Below are 26,157 nucleotides of genomic sequence, written 5' to 3'. Positions count from 1 at the left end.
TCATATTAACACAGACAAATACCAGAGATTTACTGTTAACTAAAATACTTATTGCAGCCCTATTTGCATAGATGTTGAGCCCAATGCTGGTGTATTAGTGCAGGTGTTTGTTGTGAGGCAGGTAATGTAGTAATCATTCAGTAATAATAATCTTTAAAATCTGTCTGACACCTTTAATGTTTAAATGTAAGGCTTCACTTGTGCCACAATACATTAAGTATTATGTTATTTAGTCAACATATCTAAATGTGGGGGCTTTCCCAAGTAAATATGGATTTATATGGCTTTAATTAAATCGGCATACTTTATACATCTTACACAGGTTGCCACCCTCTTGCCACCCCATGAATATTTTTCTAGATCCGCCCCTGACTTTGTGTCAACTCATTTGACGATGGCATGAATGTAACCGACATTCATTTATATGAAAAGGTTACGCGCTATAGCTTTAAATTCCTACAACTGCAAAGAGAACATGGATTGATGAAATAAAAGGAATGGTTGGAACACTGAGTGGAAATCACAATAAAGTCAGTGTAACGTTGCTGCCAACAATGCCGTCGCTAAGCAAATATGGAATGGAACTTAAATAATGAACACCAAAGCAATGTGCCAAGCACTGTCTAAAAGTCATAAATAGTCTATTCAGGAGCGCAGGCGAGCCATGAAGATTTACTCGGCTCACTCTGCTATGCCAGCCGTGGACATCAATACGCCATTCATGTTGCAGATTCCATTAAAAATAATCTCCCCAAGAGCCATAATGGTGACAGGAGCATTGTGTTATGAGTGACCTCCATCCATTCAAAAGGGCTGAAGACAAGCATCTTAAACAGAGCTCCATTTTCTTAATATTATTCGGATTAGCTCAGTTGGTAGGGCGTCCCCCCCGGGCCGGGCCCAGCAGCAGACCCGGGTTTGATTCCCGCCCGTGGTCGTTCTCTGCATGTCACTCCCCTCTCTGCCCCATTCCACCTCTGTCTTTCTGCACTGTCAATAAAGCATAAAAATGCCAAAAAATATCTTTAAAAAAATATATATATATTATTCAGATTAGCGAAACTAATTACAGGGACGAGGTTGTTTTGAATGGCTATATTCACCCCTTGATGAAATGTAAAAGTCTGTTTGTGATAGTCCCGATTATTTGTCTATATTTAACATTCACAGGGTTTAAATTAGTTTCAGCTGACATTTTTAAGTGAATCATCTGAAATGATCTTTGTGTACCAAAACACAGGGGACGTGCTGTGGAGCTGCAATTTGATCCCCATTTCACTTGTGCTTCCACTTTGTCTTCCGATGTCTCACACTTAAACTTCAAACGATTTCTACAGGCAAGTAAACAACAGAAAATTCTAACAGTACGATTGAGTCTGTATTGACATTCTACTTAAAATTACGCATTTAACAAAAAAGGGAATCTTTTGATTCATTTGTAGTTTTCCAGGTTAAGCATCGCTACACACCACTGCTACACGCTTTACATACAGTACACCAGATTTACACCAGAAAGATGTTCCACAAAGGCAGGTTCTATATTACACAGTATTCTTTTTTTAAACCAATCTAAACTATGATCTAACACAGTGGTATTCACTATTTTTTTCAGGAGAGCCGCACTGACAGGACAAAGTCAGCAGGAGAGCCATTTTTGCCGCAAAGTATCAAAAGCTATAAATCCAGTCATACATAAGCATGCCTGCTTATTAATATGTAATTCTTGAACCAGTGTTTCCCACAGTATTTTGTGAAACTGAGGGAACCCAGTCCTTAGGGGGGTCCGGGGGCTCCCCCGGAAGAAAATTTGGTACCTTTTAACCCAGAATGCATCAATCTGGTGCACTTTTGGAGGAAAATTAAGAGTTGTGTGACTGTGTACTATTATCTGGAATAATTTGGAGACACTGGGTCACATAACATCAAAGCTATTGAATAATAAATTATTATCCTACTTTTTATTCAAATATTTGTTAAAAAAAAATTATGAATGACATATTATCAATCAAAATGGGTGTGTTCATATAATACCCCCCTGGAATATTTTTTTTTTACCTTTCAAAAGGTAAATTCATCAATCTGGTGCACTATGAGAGGAAAATTAAGAGGCTAATTCAACTGTGTCCTATGTGAGCTGTTTAGCAGCCTATTATTTTTCTGGAATAATTCAGAGACATTGGGAACCCTGCCTGATCAAAGTGAACATACAATATGCAGTTTAGCCAAAACACTTCATTTTCCTCGTTTGTGGAGCTTTTCATCTGTCCACCTGGTGCCCAACTGGTTCTGAATAGACATCTATCAATGTACCAGTAACCAGCATGAAATGTTGAAATCGCATCCAAGCTAGCATTGTTGCGGTACCGTGCGTGTGGTTGCCAGGTTGTTAAGTGTTCTCCAATTTAAATGTCCAATTTAGCGACATGAAACGAGATCTATTTTTTTTGCAAATGATTTAATATATTCCATGTTCGTGAGCATGCCTGTGATAGACGGTATGCATAACATATTTTTATTGACCGTGAGTTAGTTTTTTCCCCCACAGCCCAATCTATCCAAGAGCACATTCTCCCTTGTAATGCATGAAAACCGCAAATCTGGCAACCCCGCTGTCAGTCAGCGTACGGCTGAGCAAGTTTAAATATATTATTTTCTAGTCTGTATTTCCACCTTGTAATGCCGTTGTTGACTTGAGAGCAGCCACGTTAGTTTAACAGGTTTGATGTTATAGATCTGCTTGTTTTTAATGGTTTTATGAAATATCTGTATTAACTGCATGATCATATCACAGTATTTTTTTATTGCCATGCGAGCCGCACATAGAAGCTTGGCGAGCCGCATGCGGCTCGCGAGCCGCGCTATGAGTAACGCTGATCTAACACATCTGATCATGTCATGTCGTTTTCAATTTGTTGATATATACGGTAATTGAATGTATCCCAAAACTGAAATTGTGTACCATGCTGTAAATACTTTGAATTATTTCTACTTATAGCATGTCTAAAAAAAAATTAAAATGCCAATTGAATACATTGCTAAATGACTTGTCTCCACTGAGGAAGTCTGTTTAGAGGGTCACACAAAGGGGTTTGTTGTGCTGAGCAAAACAACATTTCAGCATCAATGACAAATCAATACTTCTGCACTGAAGAGAAACTGTGGTGGGAGCTGAATGTGCCATCAGAACGGTAAGTGATCACTGCACTATTTTGACTCACTGCCAGAGATATGGTTCCGCCTAAAGCCAAAAATCAAGGAAGGCATGACCGGGTCAGGATCTGGAGCTAGAGATGTAACTATTGATGTGTTACCCTGATGCATAAACTAACCCTTTGTAAGGATGTGCTGAAATTGTGAATATGTCATGGTGTCTGTCCCACTAGGTATTTCCAAAGTCAGAAAGGTCCAGATCCTACATATGATGGCTTTAATGAATACACCCTTTTTGCTCATCCTGATTGGTTAAAATTGTGGTTTCAAAACTCCATTTGAATTATAACCACTTTTGAATCTTATCTTTAACTTGAACATTGAATCAAATCCAAGCTAAAGAGTAACAAGTCTTCTTCCCACCCTTGTTTGCACCATGCATGGTATAGCCGGCACAGGCACATAAATGGGACCGTGTTGGACCTGGCCCAGACTAAGATTATGGGAGAAATCTGGGTCATATACATCACCTTGTTAGAATGAAAACAGGCCATCCAGCTGACATTCAGAAAGTGCCTGAAGCAGTTTTAGAGCTTTACTGTGAATCCATGCAGAAGAGTGGATTCTGAAGATAGAACTCACTCCACTACATCTGGATACAAGGAACAATCGGCTAACCAAACATTCATCTGCAGCAAGGCCACATGTGGTTTGCCTAAGCTGTCTTCACACACAATAACAACAACACCTTTCCATTACAAGTGCCCTTGTAACACATATATATATATATTCTGCTGGATGTCGTTAATAACGTTAATTTTTAAAGAATATTTGATGTCATTTCATAAACAGTTATATACCATTTACTTACATAAACTAAAGCTGAAACCAGCTTACTTTTGTTGTTCTGTGAATGACACAGATAAAGTCAAACCTGATATAACCACAAAGAACAATGGAAAATGAATATCCTGAAATACAAACCAGCAAGCGGAATCGAGACACCTTCTCTGCTATTCCCTTTCAGGTCCCTTGAAAATATAGCAGGGAGGGACTCGGTGAAAAACCAGTGTCGAATGTTGGTGTCAAGGGGTCGACACAGGCTACTGTATACGACCCGTACACAAACTGACTTGTGATCAAAGCCTTCTGTTGAACTGAAACTGCTCTGCTTTAATATTAATATGATACAAACTTAATCCTAAACCTTATGTCATCCTATGGGACTGGTTTCAATTTTTTTTTTTAATTTAGGAAGTTAACCCTTATCTGAAAAATATCAGGCCAGGGAACTGGGAAAAGACCACAACCAGACAACATATAAGTTTAACAGAAAAAGCACTAGACATCCTGTTCTTACCTCCGATGACTCGGAACAGTGCAAGCTACAGTAGTTGAATGGACATTTCTTAAAGGGACACCACCATTATCAGAATTTGAACGAGGAGCCATTGTCCTGAGAAAGTGTCAGAGTGCTACTCACGGCTGGGAGTGTGCCGTCTCGTAGCGCTCAAACGCGTGGCCCAGGTCGTGCTTGTTGTTCATGTAACACTGGGTGCAAAGGTCGTAGTCGAAGCACACCTTGCACTTCCAACGCATTCCCATGATGCCATGCTTCTTGCAGCTGTCGCAGATGATGTTGGAGTGGCGCACGCCTGCAGGGGAAAGACAGTTGGAGGAGAAGTGAGTGGGTTTCATTCATTCAACATGCCCCATGTTTCTATCTCTGTTCTAAGGAGGAGTATAATGGCCACAGGAGAGAGAAAAACAATGAGGGGAGAAATTTATTTTTTTAAATCATGCACTTTTTTCCTCGATGCATCTTTGCTTCAACCTCATTATTAGCTTAACGAGACATCCTCGAGACAAGCTCTGAGAGCTCTTGTCTCACATGGAGAGCAATATATTATTAGTCTAGCTTAGATGATGTCTCGTTTCAGTAAAGCAGTTGTAGCTCTTGTCTTGTTATGACGATAGCAAAGATGCATTGTTTGTGTATTGCATTTTTTTTTCACTTTTGAGTTATTGATACCGGAAGACATGACAAGACTTGACATAGCTTTTCGTCTTTATTCACGAAACTGTATTAAAAAAGGAATTTATAATGTTTAGCAAGACGCAAGTACTTTCCTATTGTGTATATCCCATATGCAAGTCCATATAGCATTCAAAGCACAATGACAACCATCATGAGATGTGAAAGAAGTGAGGCACAAACAGTGTTACAAAAATACCCCCACCCCTCAGCGCTCCATCTCTTTCCCTCCTTTTCACCCGCTCCATTAACTGAAGGGCAAGCTTCTGAGGCAGAAAACTGACGCTTTCAAATGGAACAAAATACTAATGAGTCCTGCATTAATGTGTGTGTGTGTCATTTAGGGTCTATAGTAGAGCTGGATGGATGACCATGGTAGACAGTCGTCACTGTATCATGCTCACTTCGAGAAGCCTGTGATTATAGCCAATCATTTATACTGAAAATGAACTGAATTTGAATATACGTAGAGCTGTAGACTCCAACTATAATGACCACATTTCCATATTGAAAGGCTTAAATATCGAAATATATCTTATTTTGAGAAACCTACCTAGTGAATTTTCTCGTTTTCCATTGGCAGGTTTGTACTAATCACAAGTAATGCTTGTTTTTTTTTTTTTTTTACTTATTTTTGAGTAGACATTTTTTCCAGTGTAGGACTACCAGTCATGATGGGTGCTTACCGACTTGAGCGTTATCATAGAGCAGCAGGTCGTAGGCCCCCTGGTAGCCTGTGCGGTAGTTGGTGCGCGTGCCACTGTCCCACTGCACCACAACCGTCTTGTCTGGAGTGGTGGTGCTGCCCTGCCGGCCGATCTCCACCACAGTGCCCGAGTGGCCCTCGCCGTCGTCCTGGTTCCCCCACTTCCAGTCCAGGCCTCGCACCACCCGCATGCCCACCTCCATGCTGCCTCTGCAGGGGGCCGAGCCACAGGGCCGCGGCCTGGGGGCGCTGGTGGCCCCCCTGCTGCTGCTGCTGCTGCTGCTGGGCCTGCGGGGCTTGTGGGAGATGGAGCCGGCTCGAACAGACGGTATGGCAGGCAGCGACGGCACCAGGGGCGTCTCCGGGAATAGGTGAGGGGTGACTGGAGGATACACAAGAGCCCGTTAGCGTTGTCACAATAACAAAAATGTTGATACTTTTCGGTACTTGTCAAACTAAAAACAATTTGAAAAATGATGTTAGGATTAGGAATGCCTTGGTATACAAATGGTTACCGCCGGTGCCATCGAATGTCTGTCAATGGCTGCTGAGGGACTTGTAAAGCAACATGCCTTAGGTCTCTTTCATTTCATAGCAGAGGTTTTTCTTTGCTGGTGGATCATTCACCGGAGGCCTTGCTGAGCATCATGGCACACTTCTTGATTAGCGCAGCAGGGCGTTGCAGTCATGTCCTGCTGCGCTAATCAAGCCCTGACTGATCACACACACGCACACGAACACACACACATGAACACACGAACACACACACACACACACACACACACACACACACACACACACACACACACACACACACACACACACACACACACACACACACACACACACACACACACACACACACACACACACACACACACACACACACACACACACACACACACACACACACACACACACACACACACACAGCTGTCATTCAAGATGAGTATCCTAGACCCTTGAAAAAAGGAAACCCATTTCTACTTCAGTCTGAAAAGCTTGAACTTAGGCTCCTAATGGAGACGCAAACATTTAAAGTAGTTGCTTTTACACCACCAACAGCAATGCAATTTGAAAAGGTAAAAAGTGTTCATGTAACACCTTACACATGTCTGGTATCCATTTGTATGGCCTGAATCTCATTATAAATCACAATAATGAAAAACTGAAATCCTTAAATATTCTCAAGGAGACATATTGCCTTCCAGTGATAATGTATCTATAGCAGTCAGAAACAAAACCTCACACAATTCACACCGTTGAATGATGACTCCAGTGTTTTAGAATGAACTCCGCTGGGCTCAGGAAACAAGAACTAATACAGGAAGGGAGCAGCGTTTATGTTGCAGCTTGACTCAGCATTACGGAACTTGTGCTTTAGGAGCATAACCATCAGCAAACAACAGCCAATCACATCTCATTAATCCCATGTGTCACATCAGGATATACCCTTTCCAATAATACTCAATGCTGCGGTGCTCCGTCTCCACCAATACGACCACCAACAAGATGGAAAAGCGATTGAGAGCATTCTTTGCCGAGGCTGCGGTGCTATCTCTGGGTCTAATCATACAACAAAAACATGTTTGTGAGGTTGCAGCAAAAAGGAAAACAAAAAGCTGGTGAAAACAGTTTTGCATTTACACTGGCTACAATATGACCAAAGCTTTTAAATAGCAGCGCACAGAATGCCTGTGTACATCTCTTACGACTGTGTTTAAAGCTGTAGTGCGTAATTCTATTCATATCAATGAATGTCGGTTACATTCAAGCCATTGCCAAATTAAGTTCTGAAAAAGTTGATTAAGCCTATCAGCTCCACAAAACTCTCTCTGTATTTCTCAGTATGGCAGCGTTCACAAACTGGTGTCGCACGCCCCCGACACTGGCGCAGAAGCTCAGAAAAATCCCAAAGAGCGCCCAGAAAATGTTTCAGTTGTTGATTCTACTGCAAAGATAAACCTGGACGTACAGCAGAAGGATTACAATCCATGCACAATCACCAATGGCGTATCTAATGTAGATGAGCCAACAGTGTTGTTGTAATTACTCAGAATTCCTCATGAGGGCGATAGAAGTTACGCACTATAGCTTTAAGGGAAGAAGAAAGTAATGCAAAGAGATCTGATGTATGTCACATGTGTCAGTCACAGCCTTCCTCTAACATGGAGACCAATATTGTACACTGTAACATTGCAGAGATGGTCTGAAATCACACAACAGAGCTTACCCTGAAATTAAGTGCCACGCTTGTCAAAACACTCTATACGTCTGGCCACATTCCTTAGCAGATGGTGTCGTTAATCCTTTATTTCCCTGTTCACAACCACCATAAATCTAAGATGGAAGGGCAGCGTAGAGACACTTTTAAATATTTCTGACACGGACGGTCTCCCTTTTCCTCTGATGATCATAAATTACACGTAGCAGCAAACGAGACCATCAGTGCAAAGAATGCTATTTTTATATTGTTTTTCTTAATGTCTATGGCCGGGTATACGTTAATCCAGGAACAAAAGCTGGGGTTGTAAAAAACACTACTGCTTTTGTCCAAAGGGGGCCGCTAGTATGAACGCAAACTGAAAGTTCCTCGTAACAGCAAACGTCTTTTAAATGACCTGGTTGAGGCAGGAAACTTTTAACATGTCAACTCTGTTTTAAAGCCGGCCAAACCCCTTCCATTTATCTGGTAGTTTTCAACCGCATGTGTTCAGTCACAGAGGGTAGATAAATGAAATATCCATAATAGGGCGGACAGATGCCTGTAAAGCGGCTGAGATTACACTTGCACGCTTATGGAGATTACAATGTCATTTTGGTATTAAAGCCATCTGCTTGGGCATGAAAACATATGGGATGTAGGGGGATCAAAGCAAGGGAAAGCAGGGCTGCTTATACTCCCATTATTCGGCACAAAATGACAGCTTAGCCTCTTCTGTGCACTGAAATAATATCCCAGCCAATCATCTTACATTTCAGCGGGCAAACGGAGGAGCTGTCACACAAGCAGTGGAAGGCTTTTCACACAGCTCCTGGGCTTTATGAGTGGGGATAGATTAAGCAAATGCCAAGTCGATGTACTAACAACTGTGGAAACAATCGCAATAAACTGTCATTCAAAGTAAACCTTGGTTAGCATAGATTTCTAGTAAAGCCGTCACTGCACTAGACTTGAGCATCAATGAACTGTTCTTCAGACATCCAACCACAACAACATTTCAAACTGTTTTCTACTACCCACACAAACCCATCACCTCCCACTCTGCCGCCCCCACCCACACTGCAAATGCACCTCACAGGCTTTCTTCCTTCCCAGTCGCTTTCTTTGCGGCCGGTTGCCTCCCTTTTTTCCTGTTGTCAGTCAAAATTCCGTGCTTATTAAGAGCACCATATTGAGGAGCTATTTAGCATTCGCCATTTATGGTAGATTGTGGGATGAAACTGGGAGGTAAACTGGGAGGTGAAGTGGGAGGACATGGGGTGGAGATCGACTGCGCACAATTCACCGCAGGTGGGTAATTATAAAGGGGAGATTGCGTGCAGGTGTGCGCTGCACAGTTTTATAAATCAGATTTTTTTTGGCTTTGAGCGGACGCAATGTTTTAGGATGGTTTCTACACACCGTTATGAATGAGGCCCCAGGACTGGTTCTGACAAGTAGAGTAGCAACACTGGGGACCTGGGGGATGATCCTACCTCAAATAAACAAGCTCGTATTCAACATCTAGGGTTGCTGTCTCTCAATAACACCACTCAGAAAAATGAACCTTCCAGAAAAAGGACAAATAGACAGTTCAAAAATACCCTCATCTTCTAAAAAATGTCACATTATATGATAATTTTTATGTTCAAAGCTGTTCATTTTGGATTTTACTGGAGACTGTTGTCATGGTAAAGTGCCCAGTGAAAACCACCCATGAGTTCTAGACCGAAGGAAGACACACTCATGGTCTGGCCAGGCTGCCCTCCAACTTCCATTTTTTGTATGTACCCTCAATGTTTACTTATGCATTTCCATATCTTGTGTGTAAAGTTATCGGCAGCAGCCAGCAGGCCAAATTCCAGGAACTTGTCAATGGACTTGATGATGAAATGTGTTCCGATTGTTTACTTAGTTCACTAACAGGAGCTCGTGAAGCTAACATCCGCCACAACCAGGAAAAATAAGATGATTATGACAGTTACCAATTATGTCACTTTGTAAAATAGTCAACAGTTTTTGTGGAGCAAACTTGATGCAGCCTACCAAGAAAAGGGTAGTCCACATTTGGTCTTCAAAGAGTTTCAACCCAAATATAATCTACTAATTACGCCATCATTGTCCAAATAAATATGTAAATAACAATGTATAAAAGGTCAGCTGGTTGAGATAACGGATTTGATAAATCATCATTTAGATTTAGACTATGATGGAAGACAAGGAGTAGGGCTCTCTGCCTGAAATAACAGATGGGCTGGCTTCAGTCATACACACTGCTGAGGGCCAATCTGGGAAAGGCAACGTCAACTTCCTTCTCACAAACAACCAGACAGGCTTTTGGCCACAACAGGGATAAACACGCCATCGTAAACAAATACACACTGGAAAAATAGCCTAGGGATATCGAGTCATTTCCACAGAGAAGCTGTATTATACTGCTATAAGGTTCAACTTGTAATCTTTTTTAACTTCTACACATGGTAGTTTTAAACATTAATATATTATGCAATTGATGATGGAGTCGAGATATCACTATGTTCTTCTAAACAAATAAATAGGTGGAAATCATTCAAAAACTATGGGGTTTTTCAATGGCCAATATTGACAGAGCAAGGTATGATATAAGACATATAATGCTGTTGTTGCTGTTTTGTGTATGTGCTTCTTGCGTGTGTGTTTTTTTTCTCTAAATGATTAAATACAACAATTTAATAATAATAATAATAACAAATTAGAAAAACAAACTTGAACTTAGATTGATTTCTTAAAAGGATTTAGACAGAAACAATTTATGTTCATACTTGAACATAATAAATGTGCATTGTGTATTGTGTCTTGCCTTCTGTATTTTTCTGTCCTGTGGTATGTCATTATTTAAGTGGGGAAAAAACTAAGGTCAATATTTTGATTAAATATGGAGTGAGTTTATAGTGCTCAGGAAGCATAGTGTGAGATCATATGGCCCAATCTTTAACTGTTTTCCAATGTGAACCACATCGCATACTTTATTTTGCACCAAAGCGATCTTTCTTATTGGTAATGGACCTCAGCCTGTTTCCTCTTAACAATGACCTAGGGGCACACTATGTAAAATGTAATGCTAAAAGGGGGGGTCTCAGGATGATAGGGGGTGTCATACTGTGTGTGCTGACTGTGAAGCCCACTGAGGCAAAAGGCTATTTGTAGAGCTGCTAGACTGGATACTGTCAAATCAAGTGTTGCAATGGGACTGGGATCCCACGTGATGTGAACCTCCACGGAGGCTAGAGGAAGTGGGACGGTGGATCTGTGGGAACAGGACTGAGAAAAACACAGTCCACCACAAAACTCTGCTTTTGGTCTTCTCTGGGACCAGCTGCTTGGTATGAAGGAATTAAACTAAATGTTTCAGAAATGTCCTGCTCAACAATGGTTTCAGTGAGCAGATAATAGCATAGAATTATTGACCCAACATACAGGCAAACCTAAAGCCACACACATGATGAGAATCACTGAGCGGCTTCGAAATGGTAAAAAGTCAGGATAATTATTATTTTCAGACCAATTTCCGACACATACACGCTGCTGTGTGGAGCAGCAGAGGCCTATTGGGCTGTCCTGTGACACGTGGTCTGACTAGCTTATATGTTCACTATTATGTTTAATAAGAAGAGTTTCTGCCACTGGACCTAAATGCTTAGCAAAGTGCAATCTACACACAAGCTCTATCACTTTATACCCATCGGCCTCAATATGCAATGAAATGAGGACACACCAGCTGGAACTGGTTCTTGTCAGAAACATCTGGTGGCCGGCAGACTTTCAGGAAAATTAATAAATAACACATTTGTAAAGATTTATAAAGAGTGGGCGACAGGCCTAAAAAAAGACTATTTGGCCTGACTTCCTTCTTTTTCTTCAAATCTTACTTTAACTAGCGTTGTTGTTTGTACTATGAAGTGTGGAAAATAGTTCCCTAGTGACCACATATAATTAATCATACATCTTTTGAAACAAATCCTTGATTTACTATAGTGAAAACTTGAAATAATTCTCGTCTTGTCAGCTCTGTCCGAACCGTACGTACAAAGCTTAATGGCTGCACCAACATATTTTAAAGAGCAACTTGATACAGGGAGAATTGTTCCTATCAGCAAACTTCATCCCTGGAGGCTTTTTTCAACAACATTTTTCTACTGCAGCAAAGCGTGTTCCCATAGAAGGCTTACTGCACGTTTGAGATCATCATATAAAGATAATGTGGTTGGTTCTCATACTCACTCCCCATGATCTTCAGCCCACTTTTGAACATGTCGGCAGCAGCTGTATGATTCCAGTGTGCTGCCCTTGCACTGTGTCTGCTACTATCCCAGGTCAACTAACATGATGGGCTGAACTCCTGAGTGCTAGTCAGAGATCCTGAGATCCTGAGAAGCAAGTCACCCTACCAACAGGGGAGTGAGCCCTTTTCAGCACATTCTCACTATTTGGATGGCTGTGAACTTTGCTCTGTGTTTTGGGAACATGTGGTTCTTTTTTTTTTGCCTGACAGATGTTGCTCAAGGACTCGTCGAGCCTCATGCCTTATCTGGAAAAAAAGAACAAAAAAACATACTGAGTTACGCAAAGAAAAGAAAAAAAAGAGTAGTGTTGATCTTACAAGTTGACTCTATACAGCTAATTCGTACAACAATGGGGTATTGTATGTGATATAATCATCAGAATTGATAACATACTGTACCCTTGACAACAAAGCGTTTGTAAGCAAAGTGGACCCACTGAATTGTTCTCAGTGACACAATCATCCTCATTAGATAAATCTTACACCGAGACCATTTGATTAAACTCTACTGCTGCTACTACCACTACTACTGATTCCCCACAGCACCATATCCACTGCCTATGACATAATTCAGTACCAAGAACCTGATCTTGTAATAGCTACTGTTAATGGACTAAAATATGTCTAACCTGGGTACTAAACATTCTGTGATTAGAATCAAACTCTAACTAAACTTTGACAACTAATGCTGGGCTTACACTACACGACTTTTCACGCGATTTGACAGTCGCAGACAATCTTCCAATGCCGGACTGAAATCACAGAAGTCGTGCTGGAGTTGTGGCGCGCGCACGTAATCTCAGTCGTTTGGTGTATGGTGGTCTTCTGACCCGATTTCAGCCAGTCTTCTTCCCGTCTTGACGTTCCGACATTATCAAACATGTTTGATATTATCGCTAGTCTTAGGGGGTTGGCTCAAGCGAAATGACGTAAACACTGTCACACTCTCGCATGCACCAAGCACAACACAGGAGGACTGGCATTAGTCACGACCTGTGTCCACCTGGTGAGGCACTTATTTCGGATACTTTTTCATAGAAGCCTCGGTGGAGAACCAGGCTGACAGCCCACGCAACCTGAACACTCTACCGTCAAATACAGGGTTAGGAGTTAAAGTTATTGGGGGATGAGATCAACAAATAAAGCTAGTCAAATAACTAAAGGAAGTCCCCCGCTCGGAATATTGAATTAACTTGTTTTTAATTAAATAATCACAATCGCGTTTGCGGAAATAATATTAATCTAAAAAGGAATCTAGTTGTAGTCTTGCAATATGAGACCCCTGTCTTTTCAAAATCTCACTCTGTGACTGAAAACTAATGACTAGTTGTCTTCAGGTGTGAGTTGATTGTCTTTAGATGTAAGAGGGTTTCAGTCTTCGGTCTTTTCAAAGTCTTTTAAAAGTCCTCTAGTGTAAGCCCAGCAATAATTGTAAGGTGATTGCAATGTGTGCAGGTCAGGAGAAACATTGTATCCCCCCACCTTTATCGTTACATAAACAGTGACAGCAGCAGCCAAGCCAACCACCGGTCTAGCTGCCTGCTTAGCACGCCTACTATTGCTATTACGGATTTGCGATGACATGTGGCACTATTCTAGCAGCATGGTTATGGAATGGATGCACAACTGCTGTATGCATTGGTGTCTTTTGACCATCATCATTTGACCTTACTGAGAAGTAAACAGTGAAATTGGTCTGAACAAAACAGAAAGAGACAGAGTTGAGGATGGTGATACTGTATAGCATACCTTGCTCCAAATTATTTCCCATTGACCACATATAACGCTCTACCTTAAAATATGAACAGCACCATTAACATGCCTTACGCTAAAGATGTGCTAGCATTATCCAAATAGACAAGATTGGAACTGCATCAGTTGATAGATAAAGCGCGTCCTGATTAGCTAGTTTACCTGTCCGTATAGAGGTTGCAGTAGGGTGAATAAAGACCTTTTGACACAAACTGTAAAAATCAGGAGGGCAGCTCCAAGTTCCTTCCTCAGATGGTGAAGAAAAAACAAGGTTCTTGTGGGCCTATCCCGGCGGCGTCCAGAAACATAAAAAGAAAAAGAAAGCTTCCTCAGGACTGAAGTCCTGTGCTGATGCGCTCCCTCAATGAACTGGAGGAGGAGGAGGGGATAGAGGGGGCGGAGGAGAAGAAGAAAGAGAGCAGCCAGGCCGGTAGTACTGATACAGTAGCTGTATGGGGCTGCTGCTGGAGCTTACAGTCAGCATTGAGTCCTTGGTGCGTTGTGGCAGCGTTAGGATTACCAGTGTGGAGGAGAGGAGAGGAGAGGAGAGGGAGGACGATGGCCGTGTGACGAGTGCTGAATTCAGGTTGGCGTTCCTTTGCTCTCCCCCGCATAAAATAACAACAGGCCAGTGAGCTCCTCCTCCGATGACGCTATATATTCCATCACCGGAGTAGAACACGCGCATGAAGCCGACACACTGTTTACTGATAATATGTAAGAGAACACATACGCAACATGGAGCTCTACATAAGGATGTACAGCAGCCCCTCTCCTATTCACACTGTGTGCTGCCAATAAGCAGACAGCACCGGCGGAGAGGGGGAGGGGCGATGCATTTCAGGGGGGAGGGTCTAGGTGTTGGTGGGGGTGGGGGTCTTTTTTTTTGGTTGGATGAGATTTTGATGAATGGGCACCTGCCATGACAAGAGACCCCATTTTCACTCACAAACTGGGTTGATGGTGCCATTACCATCCAAAAGAGAGTGTTGCAATGTTCCAATCACCTTAGGATGTCCTCCCAATACATGTGCTTAAGATACATGCTTTAAAATACCCTCATGCCCCCTAAGGGGCCCAAAGTGTACCAAGAAAATATCCCCCACACCATTACACCACCACCGGCAGCCTGAACCGTTGATACAAGGCAGGATGGATCCATGCTTTCATGTTGTTTACACCAAATGCTGACCCTACCATCTGAATGTCGCAACTGAAAGCGAGAATCATCAGACCAGGCAAGATTTTTCCAATCTTCTATTGTCCAATTTTGGTGATCCTGTGCGAATTGTAGCCCCGGTTTCCTGTTCTTAGCTGACAGGAGTGGCACCCGGTGGGGTCTTCTGTTGCTGTAGCCCATCTGCTTAAAGGTTGGTCGTGTTATGCGTTCAGAGATGGTATTCTACATACTTTGGTTGTAATGAACAAAACAGTCTGTCCATTCTCGTCTGACCTCTGACGTCAACAAGGCTTTTGTTGACGTCCACACAACTGATGCTCACTAAATATTTTTTCTTTTTTGGACCATTCTCTGTAAACCCTAGAGATGGTTTAGAGTGAAAATCCCAGTAGATCAGCAGTTTCTGAAATACTCTGAACTTCAATTAACAAGTTGTCCTGTCCAGGTCTACATGCCTAAATGCATTGAGTTGCTGCCATGTTATTGGCTGATCAAGTTATATGTTATCAAGATATTCAAGTGGCCCACGAAGGTATAAGCAAAAGGCAAGTTCAAGGTGTGATGTTATGACTGAATAAATAGGTAAACGTATGTCCCAAGTATATGCCTACTGCATGCAAATATACTTTTTATGTTCAGCTGTAGTAGACCAGTAAAAAGAAAGAATATGAGATTTTGGAATGCAAGGCTTGTGTGTGTGTTTCCGATTTCTTTCCTAAGCTTGAACAATACTCTTTAATGTGACCACAGCTGTGGTAGACAACAACAATATGCTTCCAAGAAAACAGCCAGATCGGCCTGCCGTCTACGCTGGCACACACACATGAATGTACAGGTGGTATTACCAGGATGTGGAGAGAGCCAGTGAATGAATTGGGATGCTTAGGAAGAGGCTGATAAACAGGCTTAAAATGAAGTTACAAAATATTTAGGAGTCTTACCTTGAGAATTTCCAAACCATATGCTCTCCATGTCATAGACTAAAAGGAACCATTCAACCATACTGCTCCTCTTCCAACACACACACACACACACACACACACACACACACACACACACACACACACACACACACACACACACACACACACACACACACACACACACACACACACACACACACACACACACACACACACACACACACACACACACACACACACACACACACACACACACACACACACACACACACACACACACACACGCCTGACTGAGGGGACTGTTGAAATCAGGCTTGTTACAACATGGAACCAACAAAAAGGATATCTGTGAGGTGTGTCTGGTAAACCAATCATCAATCATTCTGGCAGGTAATTAAACATCGTATGGAACCTGTAGTATACTACAAAAGGGCTATAGGGAACAACAAACATGTTAAGAACTGCACAATCCAAGTCAAATATTTCTCAGTATTGCCTGCCTGCTGTTAAGGATAATTCACCATTATATGGAGGACCTACAGACATTGTTCAAATGGATCAATAGCTTGCTTCCATATCAATCAGCTGACAGACATCTACATGCTACTCCTTCAAAAAAAACAATGGAATACTTTTTCAACATGACTTTGAATGTGTCTGGAGAGCAGGGAGCTTCAGAGTCATGGATAATGTCTGAAAAGTCTCCAATCAAGAGGACGTGAGTAAGATTGGCCACAGAATTACATAGTTAGACTTTTCTTTGTACCAAAGGCAATAAAAGTGTTTCTAAATCAATAAATCCAAACTTATAACGTTTTGTTTCAATTCATTCATTCATTTAGTTAGTAGCCGAGTAATAAGCGGGATAATGTATAGTGAACGGGTCACCCTCGAGATATAAAGATCTATATCCCTTACTTTGTCTTTCCAACCGTTCATAGCATTTGAGGAAACAGAATAATAAACCTATGGAGGAAGAACAACATGATCTTTAACTGCTGCTTAAACTGCAGGAATACTGACTGGCTCAAACCCTCTTCCAAACTGGATGACTTTCTAAGGACAGCAGGATACACTGGGACTGTCATCTTTGTAACTATTACAGGACTGGCGTGTGGCCACAAGGCTGTTAGTCTAAATCCTCAGTCCAGCTGGGAAGATCCTGCTAGGGAAACAGTAAACAACTTGCACTTTCCCTGCTTCAACTGGTGACAAAGGGCCATTAAGCAAAGCTTGAAGGAGGCGATTTTCATTAAAACTACTGTCACAGCATAAATTCTACTAAAGTTGTGAACCTTTTAGAATTTTGAGTGCTTCCGCAACAGCGATAGCCTAGAGCCGTACGCATTATGTTTTCCGTCTATCTGTACGGGCCAATCTTGAGTGAGCGCAATATCTCAGGAACGCTTTGAGGGATTTTCTTCAAAGTCTGCACAAATGTTGTCTGATTTAAGGTGGATCAACTGATTGCATTTTGGAGGTCAAATGGCCGCCAGACCAATGGGACCCCCCGCCAGGCCAACAGTAGCCTGACTTAAAAAATTAAAAATAAAATTTAAATCAATTTTTCATTTATTCCGTAATAATCATTTGCGAGCGTCGGTCTAACCCTTGTGTGCGCCTGTCTTCACAACCTCTCGTTTGATCATCCCATCAGCTGATCTGTGTGTCTGCGTGTGTGTCTGCGCGCGGCGCGATGCGCACTTGTTAAACACGGAAGCCAATGAGCAGAAGAATGACTAGCAAGCAAACGTTGAACTAGTGGCAAAAATAAAAACCAGTGCCTGCTCTATGGAGATATTAAGTACTCAGTAACAGGGATATTGAACAGGAAAAAGTGCTGCGCAAAACTTAGAAAGTTAAAATCGCTACGTCGCCTTGGCAACACAACCAATCTGTATCGAAAAAAACAACATGTACACGTTTCAGTAAGTTTACAGAAGTGCCACACCGCTACTGCCTTTGACATTCTCAGAAAAGCATTCATTTATTTTCAAGGGACATATTGATTTATTTATTGTTTTAACTGTTAAGTTATCTTGAAAACAGCAGGCTTTTGTAGGCCTACAAGCTTTATTTTTTTGTATTTTCAATGCTACTTTATTTTTATGTTTTAAATTGAGATATAGGCTAGATGAAATATAATGGTTGGAATAGGGTATTTGCCTTATGTAGCACACCTGTTGATAGGCTAATTATGATGTGTAGCCTATGTTAATTTATTTATTTTCAACAAGGCTATTTGCATAAAAATAAATAAAGAAAATGTTTAAATAGGCTAGCTTCAAGGTCAGGTGATTCAGATTATTCCAGAAATGAGTACTAGACAGGACCTGTCTATATTAGATCTTAGTGTTTATTGTTTTTAATTGAAATCCACATGTTTTTCTTCAATAGTTTACATGGCTTGTTTCTCCAAATTATTACAGAAAATAGTTATAAGCAGGACATATGACAGTTGTTTACAGAGCACAGAATTAATCAGATTTAGCCTCTCAAAGTGCACCAGATTGATGCATTTAACTTTAAAGGGATAAGGTTTCTTCTGCAGGGGGATGCCCCCAGACCCCCCTAGAAGGTCCATTCTCACCCAGCAGGATCTAAAAATCCTGTGAGAAACACCACATCTATGGGGCGCTCCGATGGCGTAGTGGATAGAGCGCAGGTCATCCCCCCTCTCTCTGTCTCCCCATTTCAACTCTGTCCTGTCAAATAAAGCTTGAAAATGCCAAAAAAATATCTTAAAAAAAAACAAAAAAACACCACATGTACAAACGTACTGAATGTGAAAGCACAACCCTATGGCCTCATTTTTAACTGGCTGTCAAAAGAGGCTCATCACAAATGGGGTTCGTTTTGGTCAATTTCTTCTAGAAATTTGATATGCACGCGGCGCGCATACTCTTTACAGCTCTTACCACTGGGCCTAAAGAAAATTCTAGGGGAAACCCTGTTAGAGATTAACTGATTACATTTTGGAGGTCAAAGGTCAAGGCCACTGCAACCTAGCGTATTGTTTGTGAGTTCATATATCTCATATATCATGATGGTAAACACTAATAATTTAAATAACAATGTGTGTATGGCAGCATAGCACGAAGAATGCCGCTACACTCTCCATGAAGAACCCTGCAGCCTGTCTAAAGTTTGCTATGTGGATGAACCTGAAGACTATGGGAAGAGTCTTGTGTGGGCGGACCAGTTAAAAACAAATATTTGTTCTCTTTGTGTCCTTGAAACACGTAGTTAAAAGTCCTAATCACATTTAAGCAGAAAAACAGATCATTCTAAAAAAAAGGTTTACATCACTGTTAGGGCTGGCCCGAATGCCATTTTTCAGGCTTCGAATATCCGTTGGTTTTTCCGAGCGAATATTCGTTCCAGAAAAACACACCATCAAAAACAACATAAAAAAAAAACGTTAATAATCCCTATATACTCCCTGGAACCGATTTTGACAGTATCTGCATATTTTCTTGAAGATTTACGCGCTCGGAGGTGAAGTAATGGATGCGCTATGACACTTAGTGATGTAATATCCTCCTAAATGAGCAATACTACTACTACTACTACAATATTACTAACTTTTATATCCAAATATAAAATTATTTGATGACATTATATTGCAGTACTAGCTTCTTGCAAAACAAATTGTTGAAAAAAAAAAAAAACGAAAAAAAAACGAAAAAATCCAGAAGAGGTATTATGGATACAGGGGAATTTTTCTGTTGATTGAATTGATATCAGCTGGCTTAAATCTGGACTGATTCTAAAACATCTCAATTTGTTGCTTAAGTGTTTCAGGCCAATGACCTATAAACAATTCTAGAGGCTTTTCCACCCCAAGAGGAAATACATTCTACTGGGAAATTTAAAGGCACAAAATGATCCCATTTAAAACCGGTGCTTTTTCATACAAACACGGGATCCTTTGTATAAGAGTAGAAAAAACTCCCCCCCCCCAAAAAAAAAACAAAAGAATTTAAGAATCTTACCTTGAGAATTTCGACACAAAATTTTCCCCATTTCTGTTCAATTGCAATCAACTGATCGCCTCTGTTTCTCTTAATAACAAGCCATTTCTGTGGCAAGTGAGCATTTCAAGATTGATTATTGTGACATAGATGTTGTGGAGTCAAGAAGACGCAACGAGACAAAGAAACAGCACATGACTGAAACTTTGCTCCAAAAGTAGGTGTGGCTGTTCCTGGGAGCAATTCTGACTATGTCCAGTTGTGTGACAGCTGCCGCTTGGCCCTGCTTCATCACCAGCAAATGGCTAGAGAGATGACAGGTGGGAACTTAGGGTTAGCATAATGTCACAGTTCTGGCACATGGCAGTTCAGCGCCTTACCCGATACAGTCTATAGTTAACAGTACATTTAATTCAGGGAACAACTACTAGCACTAATTCAACAGTGAGGAATTGCACTCTCAAAATGTCATTATTTCGTCTTTTTTTTCAGCTCAAGTCAGGTGACGACCACTGAGTCTGTTCCACCCATCCAACAAAATACAGCAGCCTACAGAATGACAGCAGGTACAGTCAAATAACCATGACATCCCACTAGCCGAAGCTAGCTTCGACGCTAGTGAAGTGAGAGCCCAGACGCTACTGTATGTGCCCAGACGCTACTGTATGTGGAGACAATGTCACCACCAAACGTCCCCCTAAATTTGACTAAATGCATCACTTTGCTTAGTTTGAAAGACCATGCAAAAAGCACAGACGCTTACAATAGCCTACTAGACGACACTCTCATTCGTTATAACGGCAGATGTAGGCTATAACCCCAATAATTTTTATTGTTATAGCCAAAATGTCAGTTTCCTAATTTGACAAATAACGCTCGAGCTTCTTCATTTCGGCCACCATAACATAGCGCTGTTTTTGATTCAGGACCATATTTGACCCACACATTGACGTTTTTTTTTTTTTTTTTACAGAACTGAAGCGCTGCTGTGCAAATATATTATTAGTCCGCATTATGGCGCAACATAAAAAGAATGTAAGGGTAACATGAATGTATCTAAAATGTGACAGAGTCGAGCGTGGCTCTATAATAAGACAGGAGGTCGGTGGGTGGTGGATAGTGCGCGAGCGGTGCTAGCTAGCTTGTCTACCATTGACGCCAGCTAACTCTGTCATGTTTCGCCACCGTTTTGTTGCTATAAAAAACGACTTATATCACGGTGTAGCTACTTACCGGACCTCGGTCAAGAATGTTTACTTGGAGGACAAATATAATTCCATGTCGCCGTCCGCCATCACCGCTGACATGGCTTGTTTTTGGACAAATAAGGCATTACTATATTGAAGGATTTTGCAGCAGACAGCCATGACAACACGCCCATGCATTGCGTCACTACTAATGCTGCCTTCACGTGCTCCTCGTAATAAGCACAACAATCCTGAATTCATGAGGTAAACATGCTTATTTCTGCGGTTTGTTTGTTTGTACAGAGCATTTGTTTTTTGTGTTTCAATGCAGCACAAACACGAAATTAGAATATTAAAAATACATTATTCGTAAAAATATTGACAAAAAAATCTACCCATCCCTGTTGATTGCTTAGCCTTAGTAGAATACATAGGCCTAGTCCTAAATGCACACTAACAATTGAGTCAAAACAGTTTTTAATAAACATACAGTTTAATTTGATGTAAAAAATTAAATCATGTATCAAAAGTACTGATCTATGAGGATAATAAACCTTGAATAATTCTATAGGAGCATAGTTGGGTACATGTTAATCTTGCAATGTGCGAAACAAAAATCTGAACTAAATAATAGTTACTAATAATAACTAATAAAACATTTACTGAAATGGAATAAGAAAATAAGGACCAATGGGAAGTAGGCTACCAATTCAAAAATTGTCCTAAACATGTCACAATTCCCCAAATCTTCACTAGTAATTAAAGGTGTATTCACACATGCTGTGTTTAGTTCGGTTGAAACCAACCTATGGTTGAAACAAACTCAGGTGCACTTGCGCCTTCGGTGCGCATCTTTCAGGCAGGTGTGAATACAGCAATCGCACTCGGGGGCGGACCAAACAAGCGCTCCGAGACCCAGCTGAAGAGGTAGTCTTGGTGCGTTTCCAAACGCACTCTGCTGCAGTTCGTTTGTGGTGTGAATTTGTCCGGACTCGATCCGACCCAAATGCAGGAAGCACTGCGCCTTTTCTTTTTTAATAAATTGCCATCAGCTTCACATTATGGGAAAGTGTTGTTGTCGCCATTGTTAGGACGATAAGTTGTGGTTTGACCTGGAGCCCAGAACAATATATTAGGCTACATTTGATCGAGAGGACGCGTAAAAATGCTGAATGTGTTCAGCGATCAGATAAGAAGAGGGGAGCATCTCGGTTCACGCTGCGCAAGAAGTGTGTTTTTATTTTGCTTCCCATGTACGGGACCGTCAATACTATCCCTGTGTCAGTCTGGAGCTGAACTGCGCCGAACTGACACCCAGCTGATACACAGCTTAATCACCTGAGTGTCGGCATGAGCCTATTCTTCTCGCGAGCCGCACGTCCAGCAGCAAAAATACAGTAAAAATGATGTTTCACATCGTAGACTACAAGCCACATAACGTGGCATTGTAATAGGGCTACATATTATAAACATATGAAACAACTATAATTAGATTTTTTTCTTCTTTATTTATAGGCTAGATGTAGACATTTTTATTAGTTTTAACCCCATATTATATCAATGATATATTTCGCAGTTTTTACTTAGTTTTTCTGCTTCTCTCCACCCCAGAATGTCTGTCCAATGAATGAATGACCTCAGATCACGTGTGGTTTTGCTTCGTAATGCTGGTTCACTTACAAAAGGGGCAATATGAAAGTGGACCACACCAAACAAAAAAAATCTAAACTCTATTTGGTCTGGACCAAAGCACGTGAACTAGCGGACTTTCCATGTGTGAATAACCTACACCCTAACGTTAGGTGGACACGGGCCCTAAGGGCCTAAGGGCCCGTGTCCACCTAACGCCTTTTTCCAGCGTTAAACGCTGGCTGTGCGCTCGGGAGTGTGTCTACTGAGCGTTTTTTTCGACCGCTTTTTTCAAGCGTTTTATGAGCTGGGAGAGAGAGTGCTGTGATCGCGGGAGAAAAAAAGCTGATCGTCACCTGTCAGTCAGACCTATGATCAACACTGGTTTAAGGCTGTTTAGGCTTGCTGTTTTCTATTTAAATCGTTACATTTTAATATGAGTAGTCTTATGAAACAGAGAATACTTTCCACCATCCTCTGTTTGGATGAGGAGTTATCGAGGCTCCTGCAAACACACACGGAGCAAGTTGTAGGCTGACGTGTGCGCATGAAATGATCCGTAGGAGATAAAAAAATATAGCGAATCAAGTGTTCGCCTAATCTGCTCCCACAAACGGGCTCTCCTCCCTCTGTTCTGGTCATTTTAAACCTGCAGTGTGTAGAATTTTGGATTTTATTTCCTAGCAGATTTTGTAGAAAGTAATTATAATATCCATTAGTACATTTAATTTAGTGCATAATAGCTGATTTTTTTTTTTTATTATTATTTTTTCCCTTAGAAAGGGTCTCATATATGTCCATATTTCTGCATATTTTGGACCAAGGCCTAGTGCCGCCATCTTGAAAGTCTCATAGTTGGAATGTCATCAGGTGCATTGTTAAAAATGTAGAATTGTTCTTGTCCTTGAAGGCCACTGTAGCTTCTGTTATTATTCGAAAGGGGTGGGGTTACCCAGGAAGCGTTGCATTCTAGAACTTTCTTGATGATGTCATATTACACACTGCACCTTTAATAAGTCACTATTTTCGTACAGTTTCGGGTAAACAGAGACGGAAATAGCAGTTTCTCTTCCGTCTTCCTTGTTGCCAAGGCGACGAGTCCCGACGATCTACTATCTGATTGGCCCTTTGAAAAAAGCCCTTTCTGAAAAGTTTAACTTTTTTCAACTGGAAAAGCTCGAAGCGGCCGCACAAAAAGGCAAAAACGCTCGGAAAAAAACGCTGGGCGCTGCGCCTTTTAGCGGCCGATTCTCATGGGAATCAATTGAAAAAAGGCGCTTGCGGTGGGAAAAAGGCGGTAGGTGGACACGGGCCCTAAGTCTTTGTGACCTTGGTGCCTTTTACAGTCAACCTTTCAGTTGGCTCAAGTCCCAGGCCTGAAGTGTCCTCTTTCTCATTTCATTTAGAATAACTCATACTGTTATACATGTCTTCAAAGAGTAAAAGGTTTAAACAGCTAAAATACTGTAGGCTAGCTACTCCATATTTTTTCGGACCCACAAAGGTCGATGTGAACTAGGCTAGTTCAAGAAAATTTGAAATTATATTGTACAGCATGTGAATGGCAATTTCCTCCACCCTAAATGTCTTTGGGCTATTGCTGGAAACCAGGTAGGCTATTCGTGAGTCATAGACAAGCCACATGCATGTAACCACGCAGGTAATAATGAAAATGAAGGTTCTACAAGAACACCTATTAAAGAGGTTGAGTCTTCTTATATTATAGCCTACAGGGGTCACCAACCTTTTTGAACCTGAGGGCTACTTCATGGGTACTGAGTCATACGAAGGGCACCCAGTTTGATACACTCTTCTTAAATAACACATCTGCTCAGTTTGCCTTTAGTTATATTATTATTAATGATTAATGATATTCATCTATGTGAATATTGAAAAAATAAATAAAGGGGTGTCTATTTTTATCTAACTAAACCTTATTTTACATTTTTACTGATGCATCACATGTATTCATATTTTTAACCCTTTTCACACAATGGAGAACTACTTTTTCTAACCCATTACAAAGACACTGATCATGTTAATGATTTCTCACAATAATGATCAACAATGACTTAAAAAAGGTGGAAACAGATTATTATGCTATTTTTAGAACAGGCCTGAGGGCGCCTCATATGGTCCTTGCGGGCTACCTGATGCCCGCGGGCACTGTGTTGGTGACCCTGTACTAGGCTATATTATTAATGTATTTAAACAATGTGTCTAATGTGAAAAGGCGGCGTATATGAATAAAGCACATTGAAAGGTACACCACAAAGATTGCAAGTAAAGTCAAGTTGTGGTATACAGGCTAATCAAATTTATACAAATGTAGGCCTATATATAAATGTATTGATACAAGTTATGATAGCCACAGAATGTAAACATTATTCAATATGGCAGTTTAACTGAGATAGGCCGACTAACAGGACTAACACAAAGCTACTGAAGGTTTCTGTGAATGTTGGCTTACTGGTTGTACGATATCGCCCCCTGCTGACACATTTTTAATGTGACCGACTTGTATTGAAAAAATGGAAGTTGTATTCTGTCACGTTATACTTGATGTGTTTTGTTCTTGCTTAAACTCTTTTTTGAATGTGTGCTCTATGCTTGATGTATTTTGTTCTTACTTGATGTATTTTGTTATTGCTTATGTAAAGCACCTTGAATGGCCTTGTGTCCGAAATGTGCTCTAAAAATAAACTTGCCTTGCCTTGCCTATATTGACTCATTCATTTATTTAGTTCATAACAAATGAAACAAGTATTCATTTGATTAAAAGGGGAAATATTGTGATATATAATGAAATTATTTTTAAACATGAAATTGCTAATTTTGCTTTTTATATTGTTTATGTTGAAACTGGAAGAAAAGTGTACTTCATCTATGATCAAAAATAAGACATGGGGGGGGGGCGCCCTTAGCTCAGTTGGTAGGGTTCGATTCCAGCCCGCGGTCGTTCTCTGCATGTCACTCTCCTCTCTGCCCCATTTCAACTCTGTCTCTACACTATCAATAAAGCATAAAAATGCCAAACAAATATCTTTAAAAAAATAAATAAAAATAAGACATGGGACTTCAGCGTAAGAGAGTTTTT

At 41.0% G+C, this 26,157-nt stretch overlaps 1 protein-coding gene across 3 annotated transcripts in view; it reads right to left on the bottom strand.

The window, feature by feature from the left end:
• The window catches only part of mib2 (MIB E3 ubiquitin protein ligase 2), a 52,516-nt gene extending 30,901 nt beyond the window's left edge, over window positions 1-21,615 (bottom strand). The window contains exons 1-3 of one of the 3 annotated variants that reach the window (XM_080031092.1): window positions 21,478-21,615; window positions 5,872-6,273; window positions 4,634-4,805 (exon numbers count right to left, since the gene is read on the bottom strand). In XM_080031092.1, the coding sequence (XP_079887218.1) occupies window positions 4,634-4,805; window positions 5,872-6,094 (395 nt within the window). In that variant the 5' untranslated portion in view covers window positions 6,095-6,273; window positions 21,478-21,615. Of the gene's footprint in view, window positions 1-4,633; window positions 4,806-5,871; window positions 6,274-12,354; window positions 12,637-21,477 lie in introns of those variants that run through there. The other 2 variants (XM_080031090.1, XM_080031091.1) reach the window with 2 other exon arrangements.
• Between the last annotated feature and the right edge of the window lie 4,542 nt (window positions 21,616-26,157).

Source organism: Ammodytes marinus (genome assembly GCF_949987685.1).
Source record: "Ammodytes marinus genome assembly, chromosome: 7".
NCBI lineage: Eukaryota > Metazoa > Chordata > Actinopteri > Uranoscopiformes > Ammodytidae > Ammodytes > Ammodytes marinus.
The sequence above is the reverse complement of the archived record's forward strand: the minus strand, read 5'-3'. Positions and strand labels throughout refer to the sequence as shown.